Here is a 24,689-nt window from a genome sequence, read left to right as displayed (position 1 = left end):
CCCAATGGAGAGATGCACTTCCGTTATGACGAACCACAGAAGCTTTGAAGCAGGATGATTTGTCAATCACACGTCATAAGCCTGACGAATCATGAAGTACTTTAGGTAAGTTGATTGATTAAAAGTTTGCAATCAACATTCAAACAAAGGGCATTGGCTCCTTCACTCCAACAGGGCAATCAACGCACCATGGTCTGCATGAGTCCTTGATGGAGGTCACTCTGGATTTCGTTTGATTTTGTGATCTTTGTCTTTTTTTTAACCAGACGAGAAGTTGGTTGTGGTTTTCTGCTCTGTGCTTCTCACACTTTATTTTTTTTAACAAGTAGAGTCCCTCAACTATAGACTGTATTTTAACACACAGAGGGACTTCCTCCTCAATCAGATTCTCCAGATCAACTACGATAGAGAAAAGGAATCTGAAGCTCACAAAAATATTGGAATCTCTCATGATGAGGTCGAAGCACAACATCTGTTGCTTTCACATCGCAGGCAGGTCGGTGGTCTCTATGTTTTCTACCATCCATTCTCCAACATTGTTCCCTCAGTCCTCCAATCCTCCTGATCTACTCCAGGATGTATGCGTCCTTCCATTAACCCCTCCTGGTTAAAATTCCAAAATCCAGGCTGACTGCACACCTCAACTCTTATTTCTCACTTCTCCCATTTATGGAACCACCTTCCATATAACAGGCTGTTCTGTCTCACTCTTCCCTCCAGGACTTCCAGCAAGCAGTGCACTGCCATACCTCATCATTCCCAATTCTAACCCATGATCTTTATTACCCCCAATAACCTTTCCTAACCCAACCATCTCACTTGCTAGCTTCAGTGTTTCCTTCTCTCCTCCCTCTCCTCTTTTTCCTGTTTGTTCATTCCCCTTGATGGGCTGGCAGGATGGCCGAGAGGTACACACACTTGCCTCTAAGCTGTCTAGCCTGGGTACGAATCCAGACCCAGCTATAAACTGTCATCCCGGTGTTTCACAGGCAGCGGGATTCATCAATGTGTCCTCGGTGTCCTTTGTGAAGAGTAGGCGAGCTCCATGGAAAAAAAGTTACGAATTGCTGCCCTAACTTGCAGAGGGCATGCTCAGCCAATGATGCTACCCTGCAGCCTTGTGCTGCATACGAAAGAAGAAGAAGGAGATTCCCTTGATGTTTGTCCCACTGTCAGTTCTACCTTGTTCTTCTATGAGCTTTGCTCTACAAACAAACAAAAAAACAGAAAAAAAAAAGATTATTCTCATAATGATCTGTAAAAAGTTTGAGCAAATAATCTGTTGCACAGAATGTACACCTCAGTTCCACTGCAAAGTTTCGCCATCATGTCAAAGCACCTCCGAATACTCCAGGTACTCAGTACGTCAACAACTGGAATAGACGAGGACATGCGACCAAGCACAGCGGTCAAAAGCAGGATCTGAGATGAGAACCACAAAGAAGACCCGCATCTCACCACCATCGTCCAAAATGAGTGCTGACGCGGGTGAAGGCAAAGATCATCCGATCAGTTGGCATTTGGAAGGCCGTGCTATGTTCAAACTTTTAAAATGGAAAAGCTCTGCTCTTTCTCAAGATTATTGTTTTCATCCAAGTTGTGAAATTAGGGAAAAAAAAACATGTGGTTAAAGATTTACAAATCAGCCCATAATGCCACATTTCCTCTCTTACGTTGCACAAGTTCATTGCTTTTAACCCAGCTGACTGGATTTGTAACCAAGATTATTTAGACACTTTGAACGCAGTTAAACATTTTAAATTAAATCCACACTTCGGTCATGACCTCAATATGGGTTATTTGTTGATACTTGCTTGAAGGATTGTAATTAAAAATATTGCACACTCACAAAATATATTTGACAACACTGGAATGCTGAAAACATTTCAAAATCTTTTGTTTTGTTTTTTAATTTTCACTAAGGTTAACACTTACAGGTTAAACACCTTTTTTTTATAAATGAAAAGGTGAACACAAATCCAATCTGCAGGTTGACCTGTTTGCTGTCCAGATCATAATCCTGGGATCCCACGTTCAAACCCAACCACACCATATTGATTTGTCAGTCTCTTAATGTCAGGTCAGGTCAGGTATGGGAGCATGTGCCAGAGCAGCACGTCGCTGCGTCCACTTTCCGCCGGTACTCCAAGGGCCTTCGTCTGGCCTTCCCCCAGGCAGATGCCAGGCCAATCCCCATCTCCTTGAGATGCCGGTTAACCTGCTGCAACCACGAGGCACGTGGTCGGCCCATTGGCCTCCTCCACTCATGAGGCTCCCTTGCTGAGAGAATCTGATGAGCAGGATCAGCGTCAGGAAAACGAGCCACATGTCCGTACAGCCGCAGCTGACGCTCACGGACTATGCAGGTAACAAATCTCATTTGAGTCTCTCTCAGCAACCGCTCCTTGGACATAAAGTCCGACCAGCGATAGCCAAGGATTCTCTGAAGAGACCTGGTACCAAAGGAATTAAGTCTCCGTCTCAGATCCTTGGTCAGAGTCCAAGTCTCGCATCCATAGAGCAAGACTGGAAGTACCAAGGACCTGAAGACTCGGACTTTCGTCCTCCCGCACGGGTACCGGCAGCGCCACACCCCATGATCCAGTGAATCCATGACTCCCCAGGCCCGACCCAGACGTCTATTGACCTCTGACTCACAGCCAGCAGAGACATGAATATCACTGCCAAGGTAAGTGAATCTCTCCACGACCTCAACATCCTGACCACAAACAGGCACAGACAGGACAGCAGCATCCAAGATGTCACCGAAAGCCTGGATCTTAGTTTTGACCCAGGAAACCCATAATCCCAGCGGCTCCGACTCCTCATTCAGCACCTCGAGGCCCCACAAAAGGATATCTAAAATCTCCCCAAAGATGCCTGCATCATCTGCGAAATCAACGTCAGAGATCTTGACATTCCCAAACGATGAACCGCAGCAGGATCTCTCCGACATTCTCCCTAGAATCCAGTCCATACGACTGCTGAAAAGTGTGGGGCCAGTACACACCCCAGTACCAACCTCTGCTCTAACTACAGTGCACCGAGGGATGGGCTTGGATGAACGCAATGCGCAAATTCTCCTGTAAGCAGGACGAGAATCACCTGGCCACAGGTGATGCTCTACCCCCTCACAGATTCCTCGCACATAGGCCTCCTTGTCCACCCTCAGTGCACGTACAGTTTTATGCCTCAGCTCCATGAACAGCTCAGCTCTGCCATTCAGCCTGGCCCTGCGACTCTGGTCAATGGGATCCAGTGTCCCTTGAGAGACAAAATTCTTCTTTGCCCTGCGGTGAGCTCCAAGACCTTGTTAATAAATGTAAAATAAACCACAACCTGCTCACCTTCCCAATTATTGTCTACCTGCATTTATTTGTCGAGAGAGAGAGAGAGAGAGATAGAGAGAGAGATAGAGAGAGAGATAGAGAGAGAGATAGAGATAGAGAGAGAGATAGAGATAGAGAGAGAGATAGAGATAGAGATAGAGAGAGAGATAGAGATAGAGAGAGAGATAGAGATAGAGAGAGAGATAGAGATAGAGAGAGAGATAGAGATAGAGAGAGAGATAGAGATAGAGAGAGAGATAGAGATAGAGAGAGAGATAGAGATAGAGAGAGAGAGATAGAGATAGAGAGAGAGATAGAGATAGAGAGAGAGATAGAGATAGAGAGGTAGAGAGGTAGAGAGGTAGAGAGGTAGAGAGGTAGAGAGGTAGAGAGGTAGAGAGGTAGAGAGGTAGAGAGGTAGAGAGGTAGAGAGGTAGAGAGGTAGAGAGGTAGAGAGAGAGAGAGAGAGAGAGAGAGAGAGAGAGAGAGAGAGAGAGAGAGAGGGGTGGAGAGAGAGAGAGAGAGAGAGAGAGAGAGAGAGAGAGAGAGAGAGAGAGAGAGAGAGAGAGAGAGAGAGAGAGAGAGAGAGAGAGAGAGAGAGAGAGAGAGAGAATTGCATTTTGGTCCGTTTGCTTCCTGCAAAATCGAAGTTTCACATGTACATTGGTTAGTCTGGTCTTTTATTCTGTCTGTCTCTCTCTATCTCCTCCATATCATAATTCCACACTGATCTTCATGAAAGTTAACCACTTGGGAGAAGTCCGTAATAGCTGCAAGGTTATTGTTTTTGTCGTCAAAAGGGCAAGGTTATAATATCATTGATTTTCATCCATTTGACTTGAAATTTGAATAGAATTAGCATGTTGGGTCATGAATTATATTGCTTGATGTCAAAAGGTCAAAGCTCAATATCACATAAAATCATCAACTTCCATCCTATTAGGATGGTTTACCAATGGGAGGCCTTTTGATTTTGACTGATGAACCTCAAGTGTTATTTCAGAAGGCCCTCAGACAGAAGATGTAATGGCGTCTATATGGTTGTTGGGAAATAAGGGTCTTTAGGTTATAAAGGGTGTTAGGATTGTTGTGGATCTTAGGGGCCCCAAGCATCTAGAGGGTCTTCAGGGCCGTTGGGGGTATTGAGGGTCTTAAAGGGTTGTAAAAAGTCTGAAGGGTCTTTGGGATATTAATGGTCTCGATGGTCTTAAGGGCCTTTGGAGTCTTGAAGGGTCTAAGGGTTATAAAAGGGTTTGGGGTCTCAAGGGTCTAGAGGTTTAAAGGATCTTAAGGCACTTTGGGGTCTTAAAGGGTTATAAAATATCTAAAGGGTTATAAAAGGGCCTTAGGTGTCTTAAGGGTCTTAGGGGTCTTAAGAGTCTTATGGTTCTTCAGGGTTCTTCAGGGTCTTAAAGGGTCTGAGGGTTATTAGAGGAAATTAATGGATGTAGTCAAGGTCCAATAATAAGTAATTAATAGACTATGTACAAACGGTCCAACTCACGTTCAATCATCACTTAGTAGACATACTCACAGGGTCGACTAACACTTCACCTCGATGAGAGTTCACCATTCACCCGTGTTTTTCAGGGTAATATACAGTAAACACTGTGGCCCTAAATGGAGTTCTTTCATCCTCTCTTCCTGTCCAGGCTGAAGTTCCTCAAGGTAGTGTTCTGGGCCCTGTTCTTTTTCTGGTTTTCATCAATGATCTCTCCGACATTCTGGACAATCCTCTTTATCCCTTTGCTGATGACTCCACCCTCTGCCGTACCATCTGTCATCCCTCAGACTGACAAGCCGCAGCTTCTTCGCTCTCTGCAGATCTGGGTAAAATCACAAACTGGTTCAACACGTAGAACATCTCTTTCAATCCGGACAAATCTCACACTCTCACTATGTCTCTCCGAAAGGACCGTTTAGAAAAACCCCCCATCCACTTTCTTAACAATCCTCTGGAAGAAGTCCTTTCTTTCAAGCTTCTGGGTCTCACTATCTGCCATGACCTTTCCTGGGAAAGCCACATTTCAAACCTCGCCTCCAAAGCCAGTCACCGACTAGGAATCCTCCGTCGTGCAAAGTCCTTCCTCGGCCCACCTGAGCTCCTGACCACTTACAAAGCTTTCGTCCGCAGCCTGCTGGAGCACTGCTCTCCCCTCTGGGCTGGTGCTCCTGCCTCCCACCTTTCTTGGCTTCACGCTGTGGAAACCAAGGCATTTCGGATCTTTGGCATCTCCCGCAATGAGGCTGAGTTTTTGGGCCTCTCACTCAATCACTGCAGGTTGGTCGGTGGTCTTTCTGTCTTCTACCGTCTCCTCTCCAGTCTCGCCCCCCCTGCTCTCTCTGCGATTTGTCCCCACCACATTTCCGCAGAGTGCTCTAGGTCTGCCAACAACCCCCTTCTGCTAAAACTACCAAAATCACGAATCACTGCTCACCTTCACTTTTTCATTCCTCTTTTTTCCCGCCTTTGGAATAAACTCCCTCACTCTATTCTTTCCCATTCTTCCCTCCAGGCCTTCAAAACAGCTGTTCACCACCACCTCTTATCATCCCCCATCCAAATCCTTGATCTTTTCTACCCCTGATAATCCACCCAATCCCACCTCCTTCAAATTCCCTGCTTTCCTTCCTGAAAGTCCCTGTAATGTCCATCTTGTGTTCCCCATGTTCCCTGCCCCATCCCTCTCCCTTCTACAGATCTCCTTATGTCTCTATTCCCCACTGTTTTGTCCTTCCCACCCCCTCCCTTCCTTCTCATGCCCCCTTGCTGTGTGCTGTGTGTTAGCTCTCACACGAGCCTCGACAAGGTATACAAAAAATACACATAAATAGCAAGTGAATCAGTTGAAAATTGACAATTTGTGACCTTGACATTTGACCGATTGACCTCAAAAACAAATGGCTTCCAACATGTCAATACTTCTACGAGGTGCTGAAGTTTCATGAAGATTGGAGTAAAAATGTGACCTGAAGGTGATTGACATACAGACAAAAAACAGATGAAAAATCACTCGAGTGACACTTGGAGAAATGGAACGGCACTTGGTGGAACACATACCTCCACCAAGCCGAACAGTTTACATTTTGGATACCACCGATAGGTCGGATCAGAATCCGGACCTTAACGAAAATCGAATTGGCTTCCAACTCATCCACCTAGTCTTGTCATAACTCGTCCACAACTTTTTGAGATGTCATGCAATATCGTTTTTGCCCCTCTCTCTCAATGGTGAAGAATCACTTAAAAAGTTCTCAGATCTGGATCCAGATTCGGATCATCACCAAAATTAAGTGTTGCTGTCCTTGGCAGTCACCTATATACATAAAAAAATTCAGAATGATTGCTTGAAAACTGGGGCCAAAAATCGTGTGACAAACAGACAGACCACCAGACTTGGCAAATTATTTTTTTGGCCAAGTAACAAATGCTACAGAACAACATACTTGGTGAAAAAAAAAATTTCACCAAGTAATAACAGACTAGACCAACCAATATAATGCACTTGCGAATCTTCAATTTCACAAGCAATAAACACACAGACAGCCTTCGGTGGCAGAGGTAAAAATGTGCAAAAACGGATCCCCCTAAACTACAGACCTATCAACTTACTTCCAGTCATCAGCAACGTCATTCATCATCATCACAGTTAAAATGAAATCCTTCCTTTTCTCCAAAAACCTGATCTCAGATCACCAATTTGGTTTCAGACCAGGTCACTCCACCGTGGACATGCTGCTTCTACTCACCCAACAATGGATGGAGGCCCTCAACATCAGACATGAGATCAGGGCCGTCTCTCTGGACATATCTCATGCTTTTGACACAGTGTGGCATCCTGCGTTACTCTCCAAACTATCTGCTTATGGCATCCAAGGCCAACTCCACACATGGCTCCCTGATTTCCTCGATTTTTTTGGAGCCAACATGTGGCTATCAACATAACCCTTTTATCTCCTCTCCCTGTGTAGGCTGGAGTGCACCAAGGCAGTGTTCTCGGCCAGTCCTATTCCTGCTCTTCATAAATGGTCTGACTCTCGGGAAAATCCTCTTTATCTATTTGCTGATTACCCCATCCTCTGCTGTGACATCTCTAATCCTCCAGACAGACAGGCCGCAGTCTCTTCCCTCCCGTCAGACCTTGACAAAATCACAATATGGTCAAATACTTGGAATACGTCTTTCAATACAGCCAAATCTCACACTCACTATCGGTCCACGAAAGGACCGTCTGGCAACGCCCCTCTCCACACCATCTTCCCTCCACCCCCACATAAACTACAATCCTCTTGAGGAAGTTTAATCATTCAAACTCCTGGGTCTCACTGTCAGCCATGATGTTTATTGGGCAAACCACATTTCCAAGTTACAAAGTCCTTCCTTGGCACACGTGAACTCTGATCCACCTGTAAGGTCTTCATCCGCAGCTTGAGGGAGTGCTGCTCTCCCCTCTGGGCTGGCTCCCTGCCTCACATCTTGCTCAGCTTGATGTTATTGAAAGCAAGGCCTTTTACATTATTGGAATCTGAGCTGAGTTTGGAATCTGAGCTATTGGAATCCACAACAAAGCTGAGCCTATGGGCATATCACTTCACCACCGCAGACAGGTCGGTCGTCGCTCTGTATTCTCACCACTCCTTTGTGGTCTTTCCATGCTTTGTTCACCCCCTCCTCCCCACACCAACAATCCCAGGTTTCTGCAGAGCACACACAGTCCACCATCAACTCTCTTCTGGTGAAACTACCTAAATCCAGGATCATTTCTCACCTCCACTCATTCGTTCCTCTTTTTTTCCTGTCTGTTCAAACAACTTCCACATTCTCTTCAATCTCGTTCTTCCCTCCAGGTCTTCAAGACAGCTGTTCACCACCATCTCAGATCATCCACAATCCAAAACCATGATATTTTCTACCATCGTTAACCCCACCCCAACCCCTCCCGCCAAATTTCCAGTTTTCCCTCCTGAGATTTTCCCTCTGTATCCATCTCCCCCCCCTCCAATCATAATCTCCTGCCCCTCATTCCTCCGCACACACATTGTTTGTCCAAGTTTGCCTCTATCTTGGCCTTCAACTCTGCTTGTTGGTGTTTCCCCCCTCTCTCAACTATTCCTTTTGTCCTGTTGTGTCCTGATCCCTTCAGTGGACGACTACGACTAGCTCTTCCATGAGCTTCAACCATGTATCCCCCAAAAAGGTGAATCCGTTAAATTTAAGAGAACCCTCAACTCAAAGGGAAACTCCAATAAGGAATCCTTTTCGAAGACTCAGAAAGTCAGTGCACATAATTTCATGTAGAATTCATCACAGAAAGTTACTGGGATGACTGAGTAATCCTTTGAATGCTACGGTTTCACGTCCATCTCCCCATATCAAATGATTGTCATGTTCACTCATCGAACGAATCATTCATCTTTAAAAAACAAATAAAAACAAAAAAAACGTCCACTGTGTCAGGCTTGTGTGGATCCAGAAAGTGTTTTGCGTAAAATAATAAGAAACAAACTTAATTAACCCTGAAATCAGTCGCTCGGGACATTGAAATACGAACTGCGCATCATAATCGTCGATTGAAACTGTGTGCGATCCTCAAAGTCCTCCTTGAGAGACTTTACGCCTCTTTCTTTCATCACACTGCTTCTTCCATAATGTGTTACGAAAGGAAGTGTGGACCAGATGAAAACAATTACTCAATAGTGTTAAATCATACTATTGGTCCTTGACAATAAGTATCTAATGAAACGGAAGACCAAGAAGGAACCCGAAGAAGGAAAGAGCAAAGATGGAGTCATCAGGAGGAACCTGGATAGGATTGTGGGTTTCAGCCACTACTCCACAACCCTCAAACCCATCCAGGTGCAGCCAAGTGGGTCTTACAGAAAAATTTCTGCAATAATTTACTTCTCCTTAGAGAGATAGATAATAAAAGAGAGGAATGGAGAGATGAAAGAAAAGAAAAAGCAAGAATTAGAATGGATAAAGAGAATTATAAAAATAAAAAAAACTTTATCTTGGCACTGTCTTTCTAGCACACCTTGAGAAAGGCACTGCAACATTTTTATCTGGACCAGTATAAACTGCCAGGATGTATAATCCAACATTTGAGTTTTGTGCCACACTCAAATCCTTTTGTCTGCCATTTAATGGTGAAGCATTTCATCTGATCACAGGACTTCTTTGCATGATAGATGATGAATGAATCAACATTTCTGGTTCTACAGAAATAATTTGACAGGTGACCCAACTAAATAATTTCTGAGATTCTTATCTGATGTTGTTTCCTCTGAAATTTTTTTATGCACATTAAATAATGACGACTATGGCTACTACTACTTAGTACTACCAATCCGTATACCCATCCGAGGAGCATAGCAACCCCATTTGGGGTTTCACCCTTTTGAGCTTTGTTCCATCGGGACAGGGGGCAGGAATCCTGCGCTGTACAAGGTTAGGGCAGGAATTTTGGGGAAAAAAAATTGGTCATCATGCCAGTGATTGCTTGCCTACTCTTTGCAAAGGACACCGAGGGATCTTCAATGTCTATCAAATAATGTGAGCAGACAGGACACCCACTTAAGGTCCATCTGAGGGACAGGCACATACCTGTGAATCACCAGGATGAAAGTTTATAGCAGGTCGGGATTCAAACTAACGCGAGAGAGCTAAGAGACTAGTGTGAGTACCTCTGAGCCAATAACAATTACATAATAATAGCCACTTGCATTTTGGGTCAGGCTGCCTTGAATGATTGGGCGAGCTGAACTTTGTTCTCCAATATAAAGTGCAGGAACGTCATAACAAGTTACTTGCTTGCTTTTGACTGGAGGAAACCTCTTGATTCCTGAGAGATCACATATGTACAGATGTGATTTGCAATTCTTTCCAAATGAGTCATAAGAGTCGAAAATATAACCGATATTTTGGGAACAGGCAATATTTGATAAAAAAAAAAGGGTCATACTGAGATGTTGGTTAGCTTTAAGTATGCAGCACAAAAAACTGATTGTTTGCTGACTGTTACACATTGAGTGCAAGTACATAATAAAAAACCAAACAAAATAGAGCAAATTGACACTCCGATACTTGAGAATCTCAGTGTCAGGACAGAAATACCGGACATCACGTGGAAGCTCGTGAGCTTATTTTGAGACAAATCAATAAAGCCAGATAGCCCATCATGCAGAATGCCAGTTTGTGGCATGAAGGCCCTCTGTAGAGTTCAAGCGAAGAAGTAAATTGCTTTATGGCCATCTGCCTGCACAGCATTCGCCTTAAAAGCTCATGAATTCTATTTCCCTACTGGGGTATGCTGTTCTGTGCCTCACTGGTTTGCTCTGCTCAATAACTTGTTGGCTAAATTTTGCCCTTTCATGCTAATCTCCACTGTGCGGTAATATACTTTTGCAGTTTGCACTGTACCTTGCTCCACCTGTCTGCACTACACCACACTCCTTGTGCTTGTGCTTTATCTTGTTCCTAAGGCTGTGCTTTACCATAATCTGTCATTCACTCAGGCAGATTGTTTGGGACTGCAAGCTGCCATCTCATTTCAAGACTAGTCTCCCATATCTACGGCCCCTGATATTAACTTGGCCTGAGAATTCTTCAAAGAAACCCGCTCTCTCTTTCTTCTGCATGGGTCCATACCATCTCGTCTTCAGTTATCATACCCATCTTCCTGTCCATGGTACAATGAATCCTGTGATGAGGCAGTTGCCCTGAAACAACTTGCAATCTCTTCTTGGAAGGCAAATCTGACCGAAGTCAACCTCAGATCATTCCACGAAGCCTGCAGAAAGTGTGTCCACTCTCAGGAGAGCCAGAAAACAACATCTGTCCAACCTCAAGATTGAACTTTCAAACTGAACTTTCAAGAGTCTCCCTTCTCTAAAACCTAGTGGCACCTTGTTAAGTCTGTCTCCACCACATGCTCTGTCTTCTTCCACCTCCTTTCTGGTCTTGCACTCTCTGGCTGCTTTTTCTGTGCTTTCTGTGCTTTGTTCCTTCTGCAGGGTTTACATGGTCCACGATCAACTCTCTTCTGGTAAAACTACCTAAATCCAGGAACACTACGAACCTCCACTCATTTGTTCCTCTCTTTTTCCACCTGTGGAATCAACTTCCTCAGTGTCTTCAATATCATTTTTCCCTCCAATGCTTCAAAATAGCTGTTCAACACCATCTCAAGTCACCCCCCACCCTACCACCATCCCCGATGCACAACCATGATCATTTCTACCCTCATAAACCCTCCACAAGCCCAATTATTTCTGGCTTTTCAGTTTTTCCTGCCACTTCTGTGATTGAGAGTTTGTGGCTGCATCCATCTTGTTCACCCCCTTCCCCTTTGCTCTCATTCTCCCTAACATCCCTTAATCCTCCAGGTTTCCCACTATTTTGTCCCTCAACCCTGTTATTGGTGTTCCCCCCACCACCGCCACCCCTCTCCCCCGTTATTGTTCTTTTTGTTCTGTACGTTCTTGTCCGTTTTGTGTTCTGGCTTCTCCATGAGCCAAGACAATAACCGAGACATAATTTGACATCACAATGTCCACTGATATGCCTACGCCAACATTATTACATCATTATACACACTTGTACCAAGTTTGATTTAAATCCCTTCAACTGTTGTCAAATATCATTTTTTTTTACCTGACGTTGTCTATGACTTTTCACCGATGACCTCTTGATGCTGAAATCTAATCAGTTCATCTTTGCATCATTTATTGTACACCGCTCCTTCCCAATTCCAAATCTAGATGTCATGGTCAAGCACCAAATGAAGGGAGTACTCAGTTTTCACTCCATTTGTTGGGTCGCCGAAAAAGGTGACCCTTATTGTCAGTAATTCTGTCTGTTTGTTTGGATGTTTGTTCGTTTGTCATCAGCATAATTGGTAGTTCTGTCTGTTTGTTTGGATGTTTGTTTGGTTGTTTGTCATCAGCATACTTCGTAGTAAACGTGGGCCGATTTTGACCAAACTCGGGTGGTAGGTACATCTTATGACCTAGTGCTTTGGAAATTGTGGTGGTTGCTAGGGACACTTTGGTTCCCTAGCAACAACCGAAAAATCTTCAAAATCGGTACCATTCACGCGAAATCAATTCCGAAAGCCATTATCCCACGTAGGGTTATGAAATTTGGCACAAATGATCTACAGGTGATGCTCTATCAAATATATTCTGGTTTTTGTGATATATGGAATACTTTACCTCCTGCTCGGCGACCCATCGCTGCCTACCGGCTTGTTACTTACAAAATCTAAAGATTTCGTAAGTATATTGATGACTTCCGTTTCTGTTTGTTTGTTTGTTTGTTTGTGTGTTTGTTTGTGTGTTTGTTTGTGTGTTTGTTACTTACGAAATCTAAAGATTTCGTAAGTATATTGATGACTTCCGTTTCTGTTTGTTTGTTTGTTTGTAGGCACAATAACTCGAGAACGGAAGAAGCAACCAATGTGAAATTACACCACGTGATTCAGGGGGGTGATGGCTAGTGCTGATTAGATTTTGGACGAAATCGGTCAAAGGTCAAGGTCACAGTGAGATCAAATGTTCGATTTTTGATGATTTGGTACAGATAACTCGAGAACGGAAGAAGCTACCAATGTCGAATTACACCACGTGATTCAGGGGGGTGATGGCTAGTGCTGATTAGATTTTGGTCAATATCCGTCAAAGGTCAAGGTCACAGTGAGGTCAAACATCCAAAACATTTGATTTTTGATGGTTTGGTACAGAATCATCGTAGAAACTTCTGGTTTGCGTCGCTACCTTCTCTAGAGACAGCTTTTATTAGACAAGGTCAGAGGTCAAGTGGACGATTTCGTAAGTACCAGTCTATGACTGCTTGTTTGTGTGTTTGTTTGTTTGTAGGCACGATAACTCGAGAACGGAGTGGCTCCCAATGTCAAATTACACCACGTGATTCAGGAGGGTGATGGCTAGTGCTGATTAGATTTTGGTCAAAATCAGTCAAAGGTCAAGGTCACAGTGAGGTCAAATATCCAAAACATTCGATTTTTGATGGTTTGGTACAGAATCATCATAGAAACTTCTGGTTTGTGTCGCTACCTTCTCTAGAGACAGCTTTTATTAGACAAGGTCAGGGGTCAAGTTGACGATTTCATAAGTACCAGTCTATGACTGCTTGTTTGTTTGTTTGTTTGTAGGCACGATAACTCGAGAACGGAAGGAGCTACCAATGTCAAATTACACCACGTGATTCAGGAGGGTGATAGCTAGTGCTGATTAGATTGTGGTCAAAATTGGTCAAAGGTAAAGGTCACAGTGAGGTCAAACATCCAAAAAATGATAACTCGAGAACGGAAGAAGCTACCAATGTCAAATCATACTACGTGATTCAGGAGGGTGGTGGCTAGCGCTGATTAGGTTTTGGTCAAAATCGGTCAAAGGTCAAGGTCACAGTGAGGTCAAACATCCAAAACATTCGATTTTTGATGGTTTGGTACAGAATCATCGTATAAACTTCTGGTTTGCGTTGCTACCTACTCGAGAGACAGCTTTTATTAGACAAGGTCAGAGGTCAAGTTGACGATTTCGTAAGTACCAGTCTATGACTGCTTGTTTGTGTGTTTGTTTGTGTGTTTGTTTGTTTGCAGGCACGATAACTCGAGAACGGAAGAAGCTACCAATGTCAAATTACACCAAGTAATTCAGGAGGGTGATGGCTAGCGTTGATTAGATTTTGGTCAAAATCAGTCAAAGGTCAAGGTCACAGTGAGGTCAAACATAATTCCGTAAATTAATGTGGAGAAATGGAGTATTTTTGCTGTGCTCGACGTTACGAGTTCGTTTTAACTTCGATTTTAATTTTGTCTTTGGTTTTTGCGATCACTTAAGACGCTTAAAACTCGGTTGTTGGAATTCTGGTAAAATCGGATGTTTTGGAGACATTTTAAGATTGTATAACAAATATTTCACTCGACTCGTCACGGGTCGTCCCATGATGCAGTGTTTGTTTGTGTGTTTGTTTGTGCGCTCGAGCAGACGCGTCGTTGAGTCACGTTAAGGTTTTCCGTGTGCGCTGACGGTGTTTTCAATAAAGATGGTGTTTAAAAGTCATTTTTTATCCCAACAAAGGTTATCGTCGCATGCCTGACTCGCTGAGCTGTCGGATTATGTAAAGATTGTTGGTGGATGGCCAAATATTACGGTTTTGTGACTTTGATAAAATAATATTGAATAATTGCATGGAGAAATGGAGATTTTTGCTTCGCTCGACGTTACGAGTTCGTTTTAACTTCGATTTTAATTTTGTCTTCGGTTTTTGCGATCGCTTTGGACGCTTAAAACTCGGTTGTTGAAATTCTGGTAAAAATCGGATGTTTTGGGGACGTTTTAAGATTGTATAAAAAATATTTCACTCGACGCGTCACGGGTCGTCACGTGATGCAGTGCGCTCGAGCAGACGCGTCGTTGAGTCACGTAAAAGTTTTCCGTGTGCGCGCTGACGGTGTTTTCGATAAAGATGGTGTTTAAAAGTCATTTTTTATCCCAATAAAGGCTATCGTCGCATGCCTGACTCGCTAAGCCGTCGGATTATGTAAAGATTGTTGGTGGATGCCGAATATTACGGTTTTGTGACTTTGATAAAATAATATAAAATAATTGCGTGGAGAAATGGAGATTTTTGCTTCGGTCGACGTTACGATTTTTTATGGTTTGGTACAGATTCATCGTAGAAACTTCTGGTTTGCGTCGCTACCTTCTCTAGAGACAGCTTTTATTCGACAAGGTCAGGGGTCAAGTTGACGATTTCGTAAGTACCAGTCTATGACTGCTTGTTATCTTGCCAAAACGAAGTTTTTGCAAGATATGTTAGTTTGTTTGTTTGTTTGTCTGGGCGATATCTCAGCCATCCTTTGAGCTAGGAAGCTGAAATTTGGGGACAAAATTGAAGATGTGCTTTGGTAAAAACATTATTTTTTAGTTTTTGATTAATCAATTAATTGATTCATTACTTAATTATTGTCGATTTATTAATTCCTTATTTATTTTATTTCTCATCCTGGCAATATGTCAGGCACCTTTTGAACGAGGAAGCTCATATTTGGACATGACAGTGAACAAGTGATTTAGCTATAAAGAGTATTTTTGCTTTTGTGATTAAATAAAATCGATTAATTATTCATTTTTCGATGAATTACTTGATTTTCAAAAACTTACAGATTCAAATGAAACAGTGGTGGTTTAGGTATGCTATTAGGCAATTGATTAAGAAATTATTTCACAATAATTATTTATTAATTTTAATTACGCAATTAATCAACGAATCAATCAATTATCTTAGAATGCTCCCTCCCATTTCCGTCTCCATGTGCTGCACAGTGGCATCACGGGGTGACAACCCCGGCAATGTCGCATTCTGGAGGATTTGTTATTTATTTATTTATTTGGTATTTGGGCGGTGTACTTTGAATATACCTGTACTTGTAATATGTTTGGTCAAAATCCCATCAGTGGTTCACAAGTTAGCACAGTAACATAATTCTAACCTAACAGGGCCACTGCCCTTTGACCTTTTGACCCCATAATGTAATCCAGTTCATCTTTACTTTATTATACATACTTGTACCAAGTTTTACTTGGATCCCTTCAGCCATTTTTAAGTTATCGCGGTCATGAAAACCTATCACGGATGCACAGACGGACGGACTGACAGCCGGACGGACAACCTGAAAACATAATGCCTCTGGTGACTTCGTCAGTGGAGGCATAAAAAAATTAAAAGACGGCTTTGCTGTATTTACTCCTTTGACCAGTACTGTACCTTACTTTGTTGGCCAGTACTATACCTTACTCTGTTGGCCGATGCAGTTCCTTACTCCGTTGGCCTGTGTAGTTCCTTACTCCGTTGGCCTGTGCAGTTGCTTACTCCGTTGGCCTGTGCAGTTCCTTACTCCGTTGGCCTGTGCAGTTCCTTACTCCGTTGGCCTGTGCAGTTCCTTACTCCGTTGGCCTGTGCAGTTGATTACTCTGTTGGCCTGTGCAGTTCCTTACTCCGTTGGCCTGTGCAGTTCCTTACTCTGTTGGCCTGTGCAGTTCCTTACTCCGTTGGCCTGTGCAGTTGCTTACTCCGTTGGCCTGTGCAGTTCCTTACTCCGTTGGCCTGTGCAGTTCCTTACTCCGTTGGCCTGTGCAGTTCCTTACTCCGTTGGCCTGTGCAGTTCCTTACTCCGTTGGCCTGTGCAGTTGATTACTCTGTTGGCCTGTGCAGTTCCTTACTCCGTTGGCCTGTGCAGTTGCTTACTCTGTTGGCCTGTGCAGTTCCTTACTCCGTTGGCCTGTGCAGTTCCTTACTCCTTTGGCCTGTGATGTATCTCACTCCTTTTGCCTGTGCCATAACAAACCGCTAAGGCATATGTTTTACCTTACTTTGACAGTCTGTATTATGCTACACCAGCCTGTACCTTCCTTACTCCTGCAGTCCATGATGCATCTTTCTCTCCAGGATCATACTGCCTTTGCTGTATGACAATGTATCACACCACCATCACAGTATAGCATGCATTGTTTTAACCACACACCAAAGTAAATCAAGCTCAGTTGGATTGCAAACGAAAACAACAGAGTTCAGGTTCCTGCCTGTACATTTGACCACCTCCATGTGATAAATAAGCAAGGTGGGAGTTTTCAGTGTAAATAAATTGCACCTTGTTGGGAAATTAAGAGCTGCACAGACATAACAATCTTAAACAGATAAGCTCTTTGCTGAAACATTATGTAATTGCAGGTTTTTGTTTAACTCCAAGGCTCCCCTCTTGCTCAGGCACATTTATTCTCATTTGGAAAAGGCACCACAGAGCAAACTTGGATTAAGAAAAAATAACGACTTTCAATTCAAGCCTGAGCAAGGGTGAATACAAAAGGTCAACTTACCATGCAAGCTACAGAAGATGTAATCATGGCCTTGCTAATAGTAATCCAGCCATTTTGCAGCAAGCCAAAGTCTTTCAAGGAGTGTTTCAGAAAGGATTGCCATGACCTTTTTCTGTGCTACAAAAGCTCATTTATTTCGTAGGTTAAATAAAATCGCGAAGGATGGCAGGAAAGATACTTTCAGCAGTTCTATTGCTGAGATGTAGTAAGGATTTTCACTTGGGATTTTAACTTGGAACTCCCCCCCCCTTCCTCCCTCCTCCTTCCAACCCCACCTCGACATCTCAAATGCCTTTTCCCATGGTGTTTCAGCCCTCAGACAGTTCCGGCATAAGGTGAACGAGGTAAACAGCCTGATGAATGGGACAAGTTCTTATTCCATCAGCAATCCACTGAAGAATACTCAGAATAGTCTACAGGCATGTGTGTTTTGTTCTTGTCACGACTCCCAGGAGGCAAACTCAGTGGTCATGCTGGAATTGCGGTGTAACGCTGCTTGATCTCAAACAAGTTGGGTCACCTGATCAAGAGCTCAGGATATTTAGACCAGAAAAACATCAAGAAGATTGATGTTTAGATCTGCAGCAAAAAAACATAACCCAGGAGTGCACCACAGCAACGATGGGCCAAACGGCCTCATTTCCTTGTTTGACGTCATAGAGCATCGTGTAATGACAACATAAACTCAGTGTAGTCCCATGGAGACTGTGAAACTTTTGTATATTGATTTCCATTCTGAATGTGGAATATAAATATTTAAATGCAATTGGTTTGATTTGATTCCTGACAAATTTATAATTCACCTTTGACCACAACGCAGAAGTGCCAACACACAAGTCTAGCTCTACCCCCTCCCGGTCAATTGGTCAGAGCACCATCATTCCTGAATTTAACACCAATTAGAATGTCTGATGACCGTGTAACCTTTGTATGTTCATTTCCATTCTGCATCTGGAATATTAACAATAAAATAAAATTGGTTTGATTCTCTACAATCAAATGTGATGTGGAAATGCAGACAAAAAAGCCAAGCCCTACACCTATGCCACTCTTCTCTTCTCTCCTCTCCTCTCCTCTCCTCTCCTCTCCTCTCCTCTCCTCTCCTCTCCTCTCCTCTTCTCTTCTCTTCTCTTCTCTTCTCTTCTCTTCTCTTCTCTTCTCTTCTCTTCTCTTCTCTTCTCTTCTCTTCTCTTCTCCTCTCTCTCTCTCTCTCTCTCTCTCTCTCTCTCTCTCTCTCTCTCTCTCTCTCTCTCTCTCTCTCTCTGTCTCTCTCTCTCCCTCTCCCCTCTCTCCTCCCTCTCGATCATCCAGAGTGCTGTTATTTCTCATTACACGATGAGACTGAAGCGAAAAGCAGGGCTAAGCAAATGGTTCACTTTGTCTGTCTGTCTGCAGACACCAGTCTATGATCGAGGAACTATTTCATTCAAATTGAATGATATATTTTGAACATTGTAGAACACTAATTGGAACATGAATCAGAACACAAACCTGCAGTTTTACAGTACTTTGGCTCTGAATTTGGCAAATTGTACGGAATCTTGTCCTGATCACACAAGCGCAGAGGGGGATAATTTTTTTTTACTGTTTGTCTGGCAATCAAACAAAATTGAAAATCATTCCAAACAAGAAACTTACTGTTTTTAGGGATGTTATAAAGAACACAAACAACAGGCATAATGAATAACTAATGCAACATGTTAAATAAGACGGCGGCAAACTTCGGAATTTTTTTTTTTTGACAACCTTTAAAATCTTTATTTTTATTTAAATTGAATAATATAGTTAAACACTATAGAACACAAATTGCCTTCTTGGCACTTTCAAAAACCCATTTTGCAGTACTTGTACAAAATATTCTGCCCTTTTATGCCATCTCACCCGATGAAATTTTCCACTCATGGTAGAGACTTTGGGAATATTGAGATTCAGACAAAATGGCAACTCGAAAGAAATACAGATTCAGCTTGGAAATGCAAAGCAAGAGTTTAAAATACCCTGCTTGTGTCTTTATTCTCAAGACTACACTGAGGGTTCTCAACCCACTTACTTCCATTAGTTACCTGGGGCGGCACTGCTCTCGCCATTACCTGGCCCAAACCTATAAGTTGTGCAAAAAAGCAAGAGAAGACCCGGTCTCAGGTGACGTTTCACCAGCTTCACAGCCGGCTTCCTCAAGCACAATAGACGCCAGCTGTGAAGCTGATGAAACGTCCCCTTAGACTGGATCTGCTCTTGCTTTTTTGCTCAAATTAGCGGAATCGATCGAGTTTTTACTTTTGGTTGGCATCACCTTCTTCTTTAAAAATGTGTAATCCCAACCGCCCCAATCTTATACAAAATAAATATATACTGCATATATAGACATTAGACGCATCTCCTGGCTGTTATGGCGAGCGTCGTCGCGGATTATGTCTCACACGGTAAAACCACATAATCCACAGAGAACAACCATACGTCTGCCACCCAGACGATTGTTCCCACTAATCCAAACCATTCAAGCAGAAGGCACGTGATGTGATCGGTGGGTAAATCGAAACATGTGGAGTGTGACGAGCACTCCCCCGATTGTACCCGCAACCTCTGTCTCAGGACAGCATTCCTATTCTTCTAGGCATTCCTCAGAGCAAGGAACCATGTGCTTACAGCTCCCATTAGACACTGCACGGATGCAAACAGATGTTTGACATTTATGCTTTACACATCACAAACAAATATAGCGTTTATCAACCATAGTCCGATCTGGTCACACGTCACATCAACTCCACGTTTACCCTTCAAAGCCTTTTTCATAAGTACAAACAATGTTTGTCAAATTTCTGTCACAATCCTCACACATATGCAGACAAACATTTATTTTATGCCATGCAAACACGACGTGAACAAACACAGTTTAATCTTCCCACTGCCAACTTCAGATTGCACGGGCGAAGCGTGCCAAGTAATCACAAAGCAAAGAGGGACCCCTGTTGGTTTAGTGGACTTCATACTGACAGCTCGCGTTCCATTTTAAATCAACTCACGTCATCGTGGGTAACATGGTAAATCATCATCTATGGATGGTGGTATTTCTCAGCTGCCTCCTTCCATCAATTGCCCAATCATTTGCACTTCCCTCAATCCCTGCAAAATAATTTGTTTGTTTTCATTCTCCAACAGGAGTCATTGCATCTCTTTCTGCAGTTCTATGATAACTTTGTCGGTGCACTTGTTGCTTCACACTCCTTAATACTCCCGCCGAACATCTTTCACTCATTCCTGTCTTCTTTATCCGCAGTGCTCACCAAGATTCAGCAACGTAACTTCCAGTGCTATGTTAAAGGAGGTTAAAGGATCGCCTCGGGAAGAGCAAAATTTCGATGAAATAATGACTCGAACTTTCTGGCAACATCATTTTTCATTGCTCATTCAGGCCTTGTCATTGGCCTTGGTTTTGTATGATGCTTTTTTATTTTTTTATTCCAAACACATGATGTCCCAACTGGAGCTACTGTATTCCTACCAGCGTGTAAATGCTTAAAACATTCAAGGAGTTTTGTTTTTCGTGAATAATTTATCCTTCTCAAAAATGTAGGATTGCACAACAGAGTTCTCACATTTCACTCTCAAATGTAGATCTCTTTACAGACTCTTCCACTATTTAAACTGAAAAACCCCTTTTTAGTTCTAGCTGTTTGCCAAAAAATCAACGTTGAATGTCACATGACCAGTCAACTGACACTTCTTTTGCACATCTGATCATGTGACTTGTCGCCGGAAGTTCATTGAGCATGACAATCACTCAGGGAGCAAATGAAACTGTGGAAAAGTTTTTGCATGATTTGTAACCATCGCACAGATTCTCAACTTGCACCTTCCTTGTTCGTATGCAGCACAAGGATGTGGGGTAGGATAATTGGCTGATGGCGTTGCTGTGCCGCTCATGCAATGCCCTCTGCTGGTTGGAGCAGGAATTTGTAATTTGTACAGGGTGCCGGTGATAGCTCGCCTACTCTTTGCAAAGGACACCGTGGGATCTTTAACGTCCATCAACTAATGCCGGTAGATGGGATTCCCGTTTAACATCCATCCGAGGGACGGCACACACATTGATGAATCGCCCTGCGTATGAAATACTGGGATGACAGTTTATAGCTGGGTCGGGATTCAAACCCAAGCGAGACAGCTTAGAGTTGAGTGTTCGTACATCTATGCCATCCTGTCAGCCCTCAATTTGCATCAATCAAACGCAATCAAAAATCATCAAGAAGTTTGCATTCACATGACAGGCGCATATTTGACTGGGATTCAAATACAAGTTTGTTGCTTCACTCATTGCTGAAGCATGGCTACATTGTAGGCAAGAGTGGGAATTTATAATTTGTCAAGGTAGGTACAGACCTGCATTTCCAAAAAAAATTTTTTTATCATAAATGTCCAAAATGTATAGTGGAGTGCAATGTACAGTTGTCTCACCAGTTCGTACTCATCAAAAAGCTGTACAAGTGAAGGTGGGATGAACTGGTGGAAACCTTGCAAGAAGGCATTTATCTGCGGTTGTATGGCACGAGTCATCCTCAGCTCTGTGACAAGCTGGACGTACTCCGCCTGTAGACACACCGAAGGCAGTCCGAGTTCATAAAACCCTTCCTGATCCGTCACAGAACACCAAAACGGGTCTTTATCGGTGATATGGCACAACGGCATAAAAGATCAATGTATCACTCTGCGAAACTCATGACAACTGATACGAGACCGCAACAGCATTTCTTTTGACGGTATTTATTCACTCCTGGTGGGACTTGTACATGCAATACATAAAATACAAGGATATCAGAGTGCAATTTCCCCTGCGCTGCTCTTCGTTGCTTGCCATGATGCCGAGGAATTTTCCCTGCAGCTCCATTCATGCTGTTTCTGCTTTTATTATGCCATGTTGTGAGGCCTACTCGAGGAACGGCTTTCAAATCGTTCCATCTGTGCAGTAGATGGAAGATTAATGTCACAACAAGGTCAGCGATTTTGCATCTCGTAAATTCCTGGGCCAGAATTGCAATATGGTGACTGCGAGTGAGCATGGTCTTTACTTTTCATGCTCCTTTCGATATATATATATATATATATATATATATATATATATATATATATATATATATATATATATATATATATATATATATATATATTTATACATATATATTGTTACGGCTGTAGAAATTCGCAGAGCACCTTATAGGTCCTTAGATCAGTTATGTCGATAAGTCTGTGTTCAGATAGATTTCCCCACCGATGTTTAACGGGCAATTATTCGTCTGCAGGGCTGTGATCTTTGAGATAGCCGTTTTTCTTTTACTATCGTTATTTTGGACCAACCGCCATTACTACCACCACAAAGCATCACCAACCACAACAACCACGATCACCACAACCACCTTCTCGTCAACCGCCAACATCCCCACAGACAATGAACAGCGGCCTTCACAACAACCACCTCAACCACCACACCACCCTCACGACCACCACAAACGCAAGCCACACCACCAAAACCACCACAAAATGCCAGCCACGCCACCATAACGCCAGCCACACCACCACCGCATTTCCACCTCAGCACTGTTGCAAGAAGCCTGGCATTCATCGGGGGAGAACGGACGACGGCCTCACCTGGGGGGGACAAACACGTGCGGAAAAGACGAAAGCTATGGAAACACAAAAGAAAGGCCCCGATTCGGCAAGGAAAACGCCCTGCTTCTGGAAGCTTCCAGCGCATGCTGGAGGAGGGGGGCAGAAGGGAGGGGCGAGGCGCCGTGAAGATAAAAGGGCACGCTGAACGCAAGGTCGCGCTCTGCTGGAGGTTGTGAGGTGTGTGGAGGAGAGGAGAGAGTGTCGTATCGGAGTTGTGGGCAGTGTGTGGAGCCGCGGTAGGGAGCTGGAGAGAGAGGAGCGCAGTGGATCCAAGGCACACGGCCTACCGTACCGTGCCTTACCATGGGTCGTTGGAGAGGGGACGTTGAGGGTCGCCCTGGCAAGTCACCATGAGGGTGAAGGTAGCCAGCCCGGTCTCTCGGAGCCTTTGTGGTCTACACGGCTCCGTGCCTATAAAGACCCCAAGAGGTCCAGTCTACCCCTCGTCTGTCCTGGGGTTTTTCCTTTGTTTATTTGCGTGAATGTTGTGGCGCCATGTCCATAAGTAGAACTGTTAAGTGTGTACATAATAGATAGATGGTAGTAACTCTTTTGCATTGCTTTTGTTGGGTAAAAATTGCATGCGTGCTCTCCTTAATTGCATACCTGCATGACTGCATCACTGCATCACTGTTTACGTGTGCTTTGTAAATAAATATGCTTGTTCAAATGTTTATCCGTTCGTTGCGTCCTCTTCCCTTAATTGAACTGCCGTTCTGCGTTCGGAATATAGTTGGTTTTTAAATAGCCGATAAAGTGATCGGGTCCAACGGGGCTGTGCGATAATACCCCGCTCGGTTATCCCAAAACGAAGCGAGCTGCTTAAGCGGCTCGTTTCCAAGCAGCCCCGTTGAGGTACAGTCTCTTGGTAGTCTGCCCGCACGATTAATTAGGTATATCGACAATTGACCCTGTAGCGCGGGTGTGGTGTGCTTAAAACACACCCGTGGCTGGTTTTCGGCGTTGATCCAGAAAGCCGCGACTGGATTGTCTGTTCGGTGGGCGAAGCGGCCACCATTGGTTAAACGCGGTCGTTCGCACGCCGGCGGGCGAGAATCCACAACTATATATATATATATATATATATAACAGCTTTTTTGGTAAAGCTTTCTCAGTGGCTGTGGAGGTGTCTCAGACATAATTATAATATACATGTGTATATATATAAAAAAATATGTATATATATATATATATATATATATATATATATATATATATATATATATATATATATATATATATATATATATATATATATATATATATATATATATATATATATATATATATAAGCCTGGTGTTGGCGCAGTGATTGGGGCAGCGGCTTGGGATCCAAGAGGTCCTGAGTTCAAGCCCCGTTGGGCCACTGAATAAATACACCAGGGGGTTGACTCAGCCTGTCATCCTTCCGAGGTCGGCAAAATGAGTACCAGTGTACTGGGCCGGTGTATACCCCGGTTAATATAGGTGTACCATATCCCTGTGTCATAAGAGGCGACCAGGGTTGCGTCAGGAAGGGCATCCGGCGTAAAACATGTGCCAAATCACGATGCGGATCATACGGATGATCCGCTGTGGCGACCCTATACGGGAGCAGCTGAAAGAGGAAGAAGATATATATATATATATATATATATATATATATATATATATATATATATATATATATATATATATATATATATATATATATATATATATATATATCAATATCAATAGCCGGGTGTTGGCGCAGTGGTTAGGGCAGTGGCTTGGGATCCAAAAGGTCCTGAGTTCAAGCCCCGTTGGGCCACT

General features: G+C 43.3%; 1 protein-coding gene across 8 annotated transcripts in view; it reads right to left on the bottom strand.

Annotated features, from left to right (window-relative positions):
* The window catches only part of HACE1 (HECT domain and ankyrin repeat containing E3 ubiquitin protein ligase 1), a 422,483-nt gene that overhangs the window by 24,830 nt on the left and 372,964 nt on the right, over window positions 1-24,689 (bottom strand). For 7 of the 8 annotated variants that reach the window (XM_085859091.1, XM_085859092.1, XM_085859089.1 and 4 more), the window contains one exon: window positions 21,687-21,818. The exons of the other annotated variant lie outside the window; for it this stretch is intronic. In XM_085859091.1, the coding sequence (XP_085715217.1) occupies window positions 21,687-21,818 (132 nt within the window). The remainder of the gene's footprint in view (window positions 1-21,686; window positions 21,819-24,689) is intronic. 8 annotated transcript variants of the gene reach the window in all.

This window comes from Eptatretus burgeri, chromosome 16 (genome assembly GCF_056783735.1).
Source record: "Eptatretus burgeri isolate ZD-2024b chromosome 16, Ebu_testis_v1, whole genome shotgun sequence".
Taxonomy (NCBI): Eukaryota; Metazoa; Chordata; class Myxini; order Myxiniformes; family Myxinidae; genus Eptatretus; species Eptatretus burgeri.
The sequence above is the reverse complement of the archived record's forward strand: the minus strand, read 5'-3'. Positions and strand labels throughout refer to the sequence as shown.